The sequence below is a fragment of the Neolamprologus multifasciatus genome, chromosome 1, assembly GCF_963576455.1.
Source record: "Neolamprologus multifasciatus chromosome 1, fNeoMul1.2, whole genome shotgun sequence".
Lineage (NCBI taxonomy): Eukaryota > Metazoa > Chordata > Actinopteri > Cichliformes > Cichlidae > Neolamprologus > Neolamprologus multifasciatus.
The window spans coordinates 30,151,435-30,164,631 of record NC_140439.1 but is presented as its reverse complement, the minus strand read 5'-3'; the positions used below and the strand labels follow the sequence as shown (position 1 = coordinate 30,164,631).

Here is a 13,197-nt window from a genome sequence, read left to right as displayed (position 1 = left end):
TGCACATGAACCCTGAGGGATTAATGTGTTTACATTACCTGGGCTGTGATCTATCACCAACCTCGTCAACTTCTATTATGCATCACATACATAAGCAAGCAACAGACCTGGGAGCCCCTGCAACTCACTCATACTATTTCAATTGGATTAAGTCAGTGCAAATATCTAGGGCACAGCTCCCACACTGTGGTTTTAGCATTCTAGTTGTCATTTGATTTGTATGTTGTATCAGTTTACCTTTGTAAAGGTGACACAGAAATGCCTCCTACGTGTCTCCAGAGCTTTTAAGTAACATGAGTCTTGGATTATTGCCATATGGCACCTATAGTACCTTCACCATAAACATGCTATTTAGCCATAGATCTGATAAGAAGCGAGTCAAGTATGGACACTCTCAGATCATGAATCAAAATACACAGGAAAAGTTGAATGTTGAGTGTGTTGATTCACCATCTGAATGAGGTGTATTTAGTCCCAGCTGTGCATGCAGGTCTGCAAAATACTCAGTTGGAGAGGTTCAGCATCACTGCAGTGAAGTCTGCAACAGGGCTCATATTCACACTCAGGCTTCATTATATCCAATCAATATTCATTTACTCACTGAGCCTATTGACTCATTTCTGAACTAATACTTCAGGTCATTCGTCTTGTCATGGAACAGGGGGAATTATCTCTTTTATACCAACCCCCATTTGGAGAACGAAGTATGGGTTGAGTCTGGATACGCCCTATGGATACAACTGTAAATAAATATTTTTGATAAAACACAGAAAAATCAATGGGTGCTTCCTGTGATCCATCTCAAGCGAATCAATCATCATCTGCGCAGCTGGCAGTGTATTGCAGGAGGATGGCGTGGCAGTGAGAGAGGGGTGTAATCTTCGTCTGATATCTCTCATTTTGGAATCGCTTCCCATAATAGGGTCATCATTTCATCACTTAGCCAATCCAGAGGCCTGCCATTCAGCCTTGCGGGGATCATGGGGAGTAGGGAGAAGAGGGGGGAGCTGATATACCCCATCAGGAGGAAACCGAAGACACACACACACTCTCACTCCATACATCTTCATTCAGGTCAATAAAAGAAAAAGAGATCACAAGAACAGAAAGGAGATCAAAAATAGATTCTCTCCCCTGAAAGCCATATTGAATTATTGTGTTTCATGTAAATTGTATGATTATTAAAGTCAAATCAACCCAACGAATCATGGGCATCAGTTTGTGTGAGGAAAAGTGGTGATACTAAGTAAAACATTAAGGGATTCTATCTCGAATAAAAAACCCAGGAATAGCAGCAATGCAGCATATTTAAAAACTATAAGAGAGTTAAAAAACTGATAAATTATTACAGTTCTATAAACACAGAACTGACTTTTTGAGTATATATCCGCCTGTGTTTTTTAATTATTGTTTCAAAATGTGAAAAAGGTTATTTAACTTAAGCTGTATTTGCAAGTGTGCTTGTGTGTTTGAAGGTTAGGGTGCATTTCACTGACTGCTTGGTGACTTCATCAACATGGATCTGGGATTCAAAAACAAAAACAAAGAGTCAATTATTATTTTTTTAATTCATTTAGGAAAAATAACACCAAAAACAGCAACTTTTTAAGAGTGAATTGGGCATTAAAAAAAGGAATAACAATTTTAGTCATGCTTATCACTTATATAACACTTTAAGAAATATGGAAATTTACAGCTCTATAATGCAAACCTAATAATAGCCAATCAAATGCTAGTTGTTTAGTCGAGAGCTAGTGCACATATGTTTAATCATTTAACAACCCTCCCTTTTGAGGGAAAAAAAAAAAAAAAGCAAGGTCAAAAATAAATTACATCCATTATTTGCAGCAGATCTCCCCACAGCATTTGGAGCGAAAACTGTTTTGAATTTCAATTGGCTTCCAAGTGGCAAAAGCCCTCAGCTAATACATCAAAGAAAAATTGGTGTCAACTAATCGGTTTAGGACACAGATTTAGAATGGTTAAAAATCCCATGAATACTTCAAGCATTTTTCTGTATACCACTAAAGGCTTGGGAGCAGTACAGCTGACCTTGTGCGCTCCAGAAACCTGTCTGCCACTCGACATTAACTGACTGTTTAACGCACCCAGCCACGCAATTAGTCCGCCACAACGCATAATGTTGTGTAATAATAGCTTCTATATCCAATTTAGATTACGCTTGCTCCCTCAGGCATTTTAAGTGGCATGCATCATCTTTCATTCAATTCTTCTTTGCCACTTAAAAACGTTTCCATGCGTCAAAACGGAGGCAGTTCACTCAGGGGGGAAAGAGGAAGAAGAAGAAGAAGTGATAGCGAATAGGAAGAGACAAAGTCAGATAATATCAGAATAATTAAAATATAAATGAAGATTAAACCCAGACTATCGCGAACATTTGCGTAGTTCAAATACCTTTTCGCATTAAAAAAACACACACAAATGAACAAAACTGTACTCACCTATACCTCCTCCTTTATCGGAGCAGTGCTGAGAGGCGGTAGCAGTTGCCATAACCCTACTCCTATTATAGGCTCCGTGATCTCAAATTATGGGTCCTCCTCCTACTTCAGAGAGCAACTCTGAACCAGAACGCATTAAGGAGGACACATGACACAGACCCTTCATCCTAGGCCCTCAAAACTTTTTTTCCCCCTATATCTTATGAAATAAATAGATAAGTAAATATTTCGGGATGAAACAACCCACAAGGCACAATATTCCAGTTATGGGAATTTTATAGCTCGTGGCACACAGTCACTCCACTATTAAATACATTTACGTCTCTAATAAGGAGGCTGTTTAACGCTGCTGCTTTATTTTAACTTTAACGTAAATTAAAAAAAACGAATATATACATATGTATATTAGTACCAGCTGTTATTATGAGAAAAGTTTCAATAATTACTTGAGTGTCTAATCACTACAGGGCGATGTGAAACTAGGGCTCATGGTATCACTGTCATCTGATTAGGCTATACTGTAGGATCGCTTTGTGTATCCATCTTTCTCTTTTTTCCCCTCTTTTTCTCCCTTGTAAGTCTGAGTCTTCTCCCACTGTACCACCGTCATCATTCTTTGCTCTCTAGAGGTTTTCGGAACGTAAGAAACACGTGACAATATGTGCACACACACTCTTTAGCAGCGCCTACAGCGATCCCTTTCGGCTTATCTGAGACTTGAACTGGAAAGTCACCAGAATGAGAATGGGCTTTTAGATGTTTGAAACATACTAAACAAAATAATAAAATTCAGCTCATATTTTGAATCCAAGTTAGTATTCTATACTTGTGAAAGAACGACATTTATGTCCCAATAATAATAATATTGATAATAATAATAATAATAATCACCGTTAATTATTATATTTAATAATGATGCCTGGACTTATCTTTATTAAATATATTTAGAAATATTTAACTAATTAACGATAAAAGCGGTACATTAAACACTGTTTATCTGTTTTCAGGAACAGAAATGAATCTACGGCGATCAAATGAGTTTGTCCGGTGAGATTCGGTGCACTTGGCACTGTTCTGCCCTGGTTTGAAGGTTCATGAGTTTCTGGCAGTGTAGCTTATCCGACTGGTTCATTTCAGGATAATTTGCAAAAAAAAAATACAATAAAATAAGCAAATAGCCGTGATCACGGAGTGGACGACCACGCGCTCACAATTAAAACATAAAACCGTCGACATGATAAAAAATAATAATAATAATTCTCACCTACAAAACTATTCTCACACAGTTGTCGCTCGAGGACAATTTGCGCCATCTTACTTTTACTTTTGTCACAGTTACCAACGCAACAATCGTCGTGCGTTAGAAAGTCGACTTGCACAACTGTAGTAATCCATTTGAAACCCCAACTGCCGATTTTAATGCAAGGCGCACGGAGATCACGGGGCTTCAGTCTGTTGATTTAACGCAAATATGTGAAATGAGGACGTTTTTAAGCACAAAGAAAGAATAACAAAAAAGAGAGCACTGCGGTGGACCGTCTTTTTTAATTCCTGCCGGTATCTTGCGAGCCCATATCCTGGCATACAACAGCCGACTTGTTATTGATCAACTGTGAAAGTGACGGCTTCCTATTTGGAAGAAAAAGAAGAAAGTTGGGAGTTGACAGACTCGCATGGTGTCGCCATCCAAAGGGGGGGCTGCAAGGCGCACTTGAGACTTACAGCAACAAGCCTTGTTAAAGAAGAAAAAATAGAGAAATAGAGAATGAGAAGGGTTGTTAGTTAACGCAACGGAAAGGAGGGGGTGTTAGAGAGAAGAGAAAGAGAGAGAGAGAGAGAGAGAGAGAGAGAGAGAGAGAGAGAGAGAGAGAGACCATGGGTTTGGGCAGAGTTGTGGTTACCCAGCATAAGCTCGCCTTTTCCTTCTGTGACTACACCCCAAGAGGAGGAGCGTAGAGTGCAGCGTAGTAGGCGTCAGGATCCTCAATTTCCAACTTAGCATCTTGGCAGGACATTTTCCCAAGCAAAGCCCCCGTCCGACTGGCAAAGAAAAAAATAATAATAAAAACTTCTGCATGGGCATGAGAGCGAGGATTCAACTCCGATAAGGGAGCAGCAGAAAACAAAACAAGACCAAACCTCCGGCGGACAGTGGCTGACTGGCTGACTGGCAGCGACCAAAAAATCCACCCAATATCCAAGCTTATTTTCATCTAAAAAATTACTTTTTGCCTTGACAATTGCCATTTAGAAGGGGGGGAGACAGCGGGCTGCAGATACAGCTCTATGCGCTCCGACATCAGCGCATGAGAAAATAAAGGGGGGAAAGTGCACAAGTTAGGTGGCTTATACTCTCCAGACTCCAGCATGGCATATCCTCAGGGCTACTTGTACCAGCCGTCCGCTTCATTAGCCCTGTATTCGTGCCCCGCGTACAGCACCAGTGTTATATCGGGACCCAGAACCGAGGAACTTGGGAGATCCTCTTCGGGATCTGCGTTTGCGCCATATGCCGGATCTACCGCGTTCACCAGCGCCTCGCCAGGCTACAACTCCCACTTGCCATATAATGCAGACGCGGCGGCAGCTGCCACGTTCACCTCATATGTGGTGAGTACACTAAAGGTGATTATTCAGTCTAATAGGTAGAAAAAGCGAGGGGAATTAACTCGTTATAGAACCCTTAGGTGTGTGTTGCGCAGTCGGAATCAAGCCATTGAGAAGAAATGTGCGTCACAGAAAAGTACGTGGATAGAAAAGTAGAGATTTTCATGTCCAGAAAAGATACTTCTGAGTAAATGTAACTAATCTAAAAAAGGTCGCGTACTGTTATGGCTTTGAAATTAATAGTAGTTTTTAATAGATTAGGCAATGTCTTGCCGAAGCTTCTAAGCTCCTGACCGAACGAAACGGACGGCAGCTTACATCGCTGCGTTTCTTTCTTGTCCATTAGTTGGTCCAAATATAAAACTTAAATAGTAAAGCTTGCGGGGAAGAAAAGGCTAAAAACAATTTTATTTAATTGTCTCCTATTCCCTGTGAGCGATCTCTTAAGTAATTCATATTTGTTTTATAGGCCCATTTGCTACTGCTTAAAGATTGATCGCTGTTTAACAGGCAAGGAAAAAGAATTTTAGGGCCACCGCGCATAATGTTTTTATGTTATTCTAATCGGAAAATGTTCTATTTCAGTAGCAACAGCAATAATCATATCGCGTTAACATGAAGAAAACAAAAATTTAAATAGAATAAAAATAAATAAATAAATAACACCGAAGCACGAATCCCATTTCAAATATCCAATTAAGTTCAAAACCATTCCATAAACATTGACTCCATACTCGAACCGCTGGATTAAAGCCAGTGCACCCTTGCGCGATTACGAGTATGTGCTTGCGTGACCATTCGTGCGCGTGTTTATGTGTGGAGTCGTGCACGTGTGTTTACGTTTGTGTGCCGCAAGTCCTTCTAAGTATTTTGCAGCAGTTTAAAGAATAACAGAACTTTTGCACACTTTCTCGTTTTTATTACAGAGTTCTCCCTATGACCACACTACGGGCATGGCGGGCTCAATAGGATACCATCCTTACGCAGCACCCTTGGGCACCTACCCTTACGGTGATCCAGCATACCGTAAAAATGCAACCCGGGACGCCACCGCCACCCTGAAGGCCTGGCTGAACGAGCACCGCAAAAATCCCTACCCCACCAAGGGCGAAAAGATAATGCTGGCCATCATCACCAAAATGACCCTCACCCAGGTGTCAACCTGGTTCGCCAACGCCAGGAGGAGGCTAAAGAAGGAGAACAAAATGACCTGGACTCCTCGGAACCGGAGCGAGGACGAGGAGGAGGACGAAAATATCGATCTGGAGAAAAACGACGACGACGAGCCAAACAAGCCCACAGATAAGGGAGACTCCACAGACACGGAAGCAGGTCGGTGGTGCAGAAAAAAAAAAGGGGGCAAAAAAAAAATCATCAATTTTTCATCGCAGTCTTTCCACTCAGGGTGCAAAATTGATTGCTGGTTAATGGTTGTATATTATTTATAATGGGACAATTGCTTTAAATAATAATCACCTTGAACTCCCCTCGTTTGACTTCTCAGGGGCTGAAATTGCTGGTGACGCAAAGTATTTAGCAGTCAATTTATCTTTAACTGCATAATAAGGCTGCAGCCGGTGAATTGAGCTGGTATTCGGCTACAGTTGTACAAACGCTTCTTATCATCGCAAAAGCTATTTTGATACTTGCAATACATTTAATCGGTGTAGTGAATGCTCAGACTTTAATAAACTCATAAGTCATAATTATGGGGGGGGGAGTTCATTTTCCTTTTTAGGCTTTTACATGTTTATGAGAACATTTTATAGCACAATTATAATTTGCAAGAGAAACGTGCAAAGGTACCCAAATATTTTTTTGCACACCCACTTTCAGTTTGCATCTGTGTTTAATTGCTTGATAATCATCTGAAACACATGCTAGAGTTTTACGAACATTTTAATGCTTATTTGGAAGTAACTGTGGTCTCTTTGTGTGTGTGTGTTTGTGTGTGTGTGTGTGTGTGCTTTAGATCACAAACTTCTTAACCCAGGGGACATAGGCTGTGACAGATTTAAAGAAGAAAACCATAGCAAAGACACGGATCACCTTCTGAGTGACACGGAGTTAAAAGACCAGGAGGAGCGGACTACAGAGTTGTTGCCGGATTCTGCGAAACCAACCACGTCGTCTCCTTCAGCGATGCCCCGGGGGAACCAGCTTGCGCAACAAGACAAGCCGTCAGATTTGAGCCATGCATCGGGTACGGTCACCAGCAACGTGACCTCTGTTATCCACTCGCCCCCCTCTGCTCCTAAACCCAAACTCTGGTCCCTTGCGGAAATCGCCACGTCCTCAGACAGGTGTAAGGGCAGCGGCGAGGTGTCACAGTCTTGCCCTGGTTTGGGTCAGAGCACTGTAATAGGCACTAGCGCTTCTCCTTCACGATCATCCCCTCAGTGCCCGCTCCCCAACAGCACAGTCCTATCCAGGCCTCTGTACTACACCTCCGCTTTCTACCCTGGCTACACGAACTATGGTGGCAGTTTTGGACACCTTCACAGTAACCACGGCTCGGTAACCACGGGCTCCACGGCACATTTCAATGGATTAAACCAGACTGTGTTAAATAGAGCTGAGGCTTTGGTAAGGGAGAGCCAGAAAGTCAGAGGCCAAACGCAGGTAGATCTTTGTAAAGAATCCCCTTATGAACTAAAGAAAGGTATGTCGAACATTTAATACCTGAATATTTTCCACTCACTACGGACATTTATTTATTTTGGTTGCATTAAAAAAAAAAAGATAAGAAAAAAAGAGCAACGGTGAAGCAAATTCTGAGAACAGTTATTTTCTGAGTAAATGCTTATCCTCGTTTTTTTTTTTTAAGTTTTGAATGGTTAATCTTAAAATGTAACAAGAATGGTCTTAATCGCTGCAGCCGCCTGAGTCTATTTGTATTAAAGACTAACATGTATATTTAATGTAGCATTTTTGTATTTAAAATGGACAACACACTATCTTTGAAGTAAATTATGGATAAAAAATATATATATATTTGTGCAGCGATTATTTTGGGGGGGATGCAGTTGGTAATGCCTGATACGTGTCTAAAATGCTTAACTGTCAGTTAATCTATGCGAAGATATAATTCAATTTATCACCGTGACAGATGTTTCAACGGTAATTATTAAAAAAAAAACCATGGCAACGAGATCTCTGGCGAACTTGAAACAAAAAAGGGGCCTGCAAAAAAAGAAGAAAAAAAAAGAAAAAGGAAAAAAAAAAAGGATGTTGGAATATCTGACATAAAGAGCCGTTTTATTTTGGCACATTTTCATAGAGTTTCAACGAATGAAAAAAAAGAACGATTCGAGCAAAACACTTACAGTTTAATCTGAGACTTGTGTCTTTTTTTCTTTTCTTGGAAATGCACACAAGGCCTCATTTTTTTCCCCTTTTCTTGAGCAGACTTCTAAATGTGGACATTGATATAATAACAATACCAAGGACCACTCATTTAACCCAATTACCTCCCGTGTTTTATGCAGAGCAATCAGGTGGTGAACTCCGTAATGAGCTCGATTTTATGCCAAATTTAGACCTCATTGCTATTTTCCAAAGGCGTGGCAAAGCTGTTAAAAGGGACGCGGCGATGCATTTAGAACATACTGCCCTATTATATATCATTAATGGAGAGCCTCTTTAATAGCGCGTTAGATGTGAAACATTAGTTTGAAGTAAAGCGAGAATGCTGTCATGCACACAGCAGATGCAGAAGGATATTATGATAGCGTGTAGCCTGTAGCAAGGCACTGCTCGCTAACTCTTCCAACTTCTGCAGGTAGGTGTCACACTTGCTCCTAATTTCAGGGGGGACTCGGTTAATCCGTCACAGAGACCCATCCCCGATCAAATGGCCCGGTGGAAGAAAAAAAAGGAAAAGAAAAAAGAAAGGGGGAAAAAAAAGAAGTGAAGCCAATGGCCACATACAATTGTCACAGTTATTTTAAGGAATATAGCTAATTTGAAGGAAATTTGGCAAGCGGCTATACAAAAAATAACAATAACAACAATAATAATAATAATACATACATACATACCTAAACTACATTAAGAACACAAATGAAGAAAAAATTACTTTTATAAAATGCAATACAATTTTTTCAAACATTTTTTTAATTTTTTGAAATCAAAGATGGAACTGTGTAGAAGAAAAAATAACTTAATAAGAAGGAAAAAGTTATTTTTTGTGATGATGATTATATCATTATTATTATTACTATTATTATTATTATTATTATTGTTATGTATTGGAACGGTTCTATACCAAACATAATAAGGCCCTATTTCTTATATATGTATAATATATGTATAATTACCTTTATTATCATTATTATTGGGGATACTGTTGACCTCTAATAGGGTGGGACAGGCTGCTCTTGTTTATGGCTGCCATTAATCGCTATAGTTTACTTTCCCCTTCTTCAGTTTGAAATCTCCCCTGAGGTTTATATAATTCCCTTAGCCTTAATGTCCTCTATTCGGGCCTTCTATTTTTAATCTGACAGAGTGTGTGTGAACAGTGATTGCGACACATCAGCCGGATAAATAGCATAATTAGGTTTTTTTTTCTCTCTATCTCTTTGCTGACCCCAGGAGGACTGGACTGTCCCATGCAATGTCCCCTAAGAGAGTAGTAGAGTTTTATTAGAAATTGCGCCGTTTTCTCAGATTTGACTGAAATGTTTCAGGGGGACAATATAAACAGTATTTCTGCGGCATAAATAACATCTGTGCAGATAGGTAAATACTTTAAGATTATACAAGATGCAAGTTTGTATATATATATATATATATATATATATATATATATATATATATATATTTACAAACTTGCATATATATGCGTGTTTATGGGTGTATACCAACGTCTGTGATGACGCTATACACGTATATATATGCAATCAATTATGACTGGTGAAGGAAGAGCACAGAATTTACAGCCATTCATCAGAGGCATGGCAACCTAGAAGGATAGGCTCTGCAACTTTGCCTGGCTTACCCCTCTACTTGAATGGCGTGTCGGTTCATTGTTGGAATTGCTACAATGTGAGAATACTAAGCAGGGGTGAAACCATTCCCACGTGTGAAAATGGGGAAAATAATCCGACAGGAGAAGAAACACGGGAGAAAGAGCTGGATAAGGTCTTTGCAGTCACACCGACTTTGTTGTTGTTGAGCGTTTAAAAGCAGCTTTGAGGGGAGAAAAAAACTTCGGTCTTCGCATACCGTCATCATATCAATTAAAGTATTTTTTCCCGCCCAAACCGAAAATAAAGGCCCGCGGCTTTACATCTATTTTAAGGGTAACAACTGACCCCTAATTAAAATGTACTGAACAAACTCTTAAATTTTCCTGTTTACACCCGAAGAAGTGAATTCATTATTTACCCAAGCGTCTAAAATCGAATTATTGCGTAATTAGAATTTTGTATTACAGACAGTAAATATATATATGTATATATAGACTGGGGGAAACTGACATTTTATATTCTTTGTCATAAAAAAACGTAACCCTGAAATGTGCCGTTCATTATGTTTTATTTATGAATATTAAAAGTAGGTTTATGTGTGTGCTTGAGTGTCATAAGGGAGACTTTCACTGGTGACTGAAAATAGTGCTATTATAAGTCTAATGAATAACACGAGTAAACCATGGTTTCTTGTTTGTTTTCGACACTTTTGGGAACGGCGGGGTGCAATGAAGTGAGAGTCTGGCATCTATGGCCTTGTATCATGCTTTTCATTGCTGTACTTATCTGGGAAGCCAAGAGCGCACGTTTATCATAGGGACATCCAAGTAATTTAGCAGTTTACCAAATATCCAGTTTTTGGCGAATATTTAGGGAGGTTAAAAAACGAAATAAAAGAAAAGTTTTAAAAGAAAAAAAAAATCTGTAGGGAATTTTTACAGCACAGTCTAACGTAAAGTATTTTTAAAACTTTAATTTCATTTAATTTCGTGTATATTGAATGCTGTTTCTGGGATAATCTGGTGTAGATCAGTTTACCCTTCTTTAATTTGACACTATTTGGAACGGACCTGCTGGAAACTGCTGCTCGGTTTGGCATGAGATTTGCTGCAGGGGCAAAGACACTGAGGCCCAAACAGATTACACACTTGCCACTGGACCGTTCTGCGAAGGCCTATCACATGCTACTGTATGTCAGACTACAAGGTGAAATCAAAACCTGTTGATACACACATTCCCAATATCGCTGAAGGATTACTCAACTGAGCAAACGGTACATCTTATAAACAGCATACTGATACAACACATAAAAGCTGGGGTCAAATTTAGCTCAAATGTGTAAATAGACACCCGCTTTACTTGACCTGCACAGATTAGTGGCAGTGGGTATGATTAGCAACACAAATTTTGCCAGATACAAATGTCTAAAAGAATGCTGAAATAAAAAGATGTTTTTATTTTATTTTATTATTTATTTACTTTTTTTTTGTTTTGTTTTGGGTTTTTTTTTTTTAAGAAAACGCGGTCTTATCTGTGACTCGCAGATGGCTGCAAAAACACTTATTTCACCGGATTCTCACGTTTCCTCTTCAAACTCCGTTTACCCTATAATAGCTCACAGTGGCAACCTCATTTTGCTGCTATAATGCTTAAAAGAAAGAAAATACGTTTTTATTTATTTATTCTTTGTTGTGATGCTTACATAACATGTCACAACATAATGGGCATTCGGTTTTTCTTTTTTCCTTAGGTGTAAAAAACGTTTTTTGGGGGGTGTTCAAAAAAAGCTCACGGCTATTTAATCCTCATGATTTCCTCTATGAGAAGGCTAATTAGGGACATCATATTTCAGCTTTAGCCTCTTGCAGAATCTGTACGGACTTGAGTCCGAAGTCGACGAGGTTCACATGGGCCGTGTGTGGGACTAACTGCTTGTGAAACGACTTCATTTTTTCGTGAGCGCATATTTGCTCACCTTTGAAAGCCTCAAATTCGCGTCACTCTCGAGCCTCTTACACTTCCAACGTTCATGTTAAGTGAAGTTATAAAACGCTTTTGAACACATGGCAAGGCGGCCCCGATAAGGTGGCAGAGAGTGATTTACCACTATTTTCGTGCACTTCACGGACTGTTTTTCTATTTCTCTATAGAACTCCTCTGGGAGAGATTACACGTGTAATTTTCAGCTGTGAGATGTTTAAAGTGACCCACCCCCACCGCTACAAACACACGCACACACACACACACACACACACACACACACACACACACACACACACACACATATTAACAAAACATATCTATAAGGCAGGGGAAAAAAACATTAAGAAAGAGTGATGACCTATGAAGTTTTTGGAGGCCAGCAGTTCAGGTAAGGAGAACTAAAGGATTCCATTCCAGTAGAAAATATAAAAAATCTGTTTAGAGATGGGTGCATTATTATGTGTCGATTACCCCCCCCCCCCCCCCCCAAATAAATAAATAAAATAAAATCATTTTTAAAGGTTCCCATTCAAATTAAGTGCTGGGTAATGTTTCAGTTATGCAGAGTTGTCTAATTTTAATTTATATTAATGACCACCCAAATACATGCATACACTGAAATACCCTTCTCTGAAAGCACCTTAACTCCTTGACAGGTCCTGGCCATTGACCACTCTGCTCTGACAGCAGTGTGGTGTGAGCTTTTGACCCTCTGACTGCAAAGGGCCTGTGTTCAGTGCCCATGTAAGGGCTCACTGGTGCTCACACTAGGGGGGTCTGCCCTGCCCTAGAGGAGGTGATGGTGACACACACACACACACACACACACACACACACACACACACACACACACACACACACAGACTTAGAGCGTACTTCACGCCAAACTCCCTCAGGTATGCACAGCCACAGAGCAGTAAGTGTGTGCATCCAATCTGGAGGTGGAGACACCGGCAGGTTCTTCCTCCTGTGACTCAGTACAGGTCCTGTCTGTACCTTCACATGGCTCCTCCCTCATTCTGGTCAAAAAGGTGAGCTAACACCAGTGCTTGTGTTCTGTGTCAAACGTTGCTATTTTACAAAGTGTACCATCTCACTGAGAAGTTTTTATCAATCAAATATTAAAGATATTCTTAAATAAAAGTAATAGAAGGGACTATTAATGGAAGCCA

General features: G+C 39.8%; 1 protein-coding gene across 1 annotated transcript; it reads left to right on the top strand.

Annotated features, from left to right (window-relative positions):
• Window positions 1-4,398: 4,398 nt before the first annotated feature.
• irx5a (iroquois homeobox 5a) lies at window positions 4,399-12,501 on the top strand. Its single transcript, XM_085135313.1, has 3 exons — window positions 4,399-5,072; window positions 5,996-6,401; window positions 7,042-12,501. The coding sequence occupies exons 1-3, from the start codon at window positions 4,830-4,832 to the stop codon at window positions 7,746-7,748; spliced, it is 1,356 nt and encodes a 451-aa protein (XP_084991439.1). The 5' UTR covers window positions 4,399-4,829; the 3' UTR covers window positions 7,749-12,501.
• The last annotated feature ends 696 nt before the right edge of the window (window positions 12,502-13,197 follow it).

What these genes read in the sequence shown, in the direction of transcription:
- irx5a (XM_085135313.1), top strand. Translation starts at nt 4,830, where the DNA reads ATGGCATATCCTCAGGGCTACTTGTACCAGCCGTCCGCTTCATTAGCC. An exon ending in CCACGTTCACCTCATATGTG is followed by an intron (nt 5,073 to 5,995) that starts GTGAGTACACTA and finishes TTTTTATTACAG; the next exon opens with AGTTCTCCCTATGACCACAC. An exon ending in CTCCACAGACACGGAAGCAG is followed by an intron (nt 6,402 to 7,041) that starts GTCGGTGGTGCA and finishes TGTGTGCTTTAG; the next exon opens with ATCACAAACTTCTTAACCCA.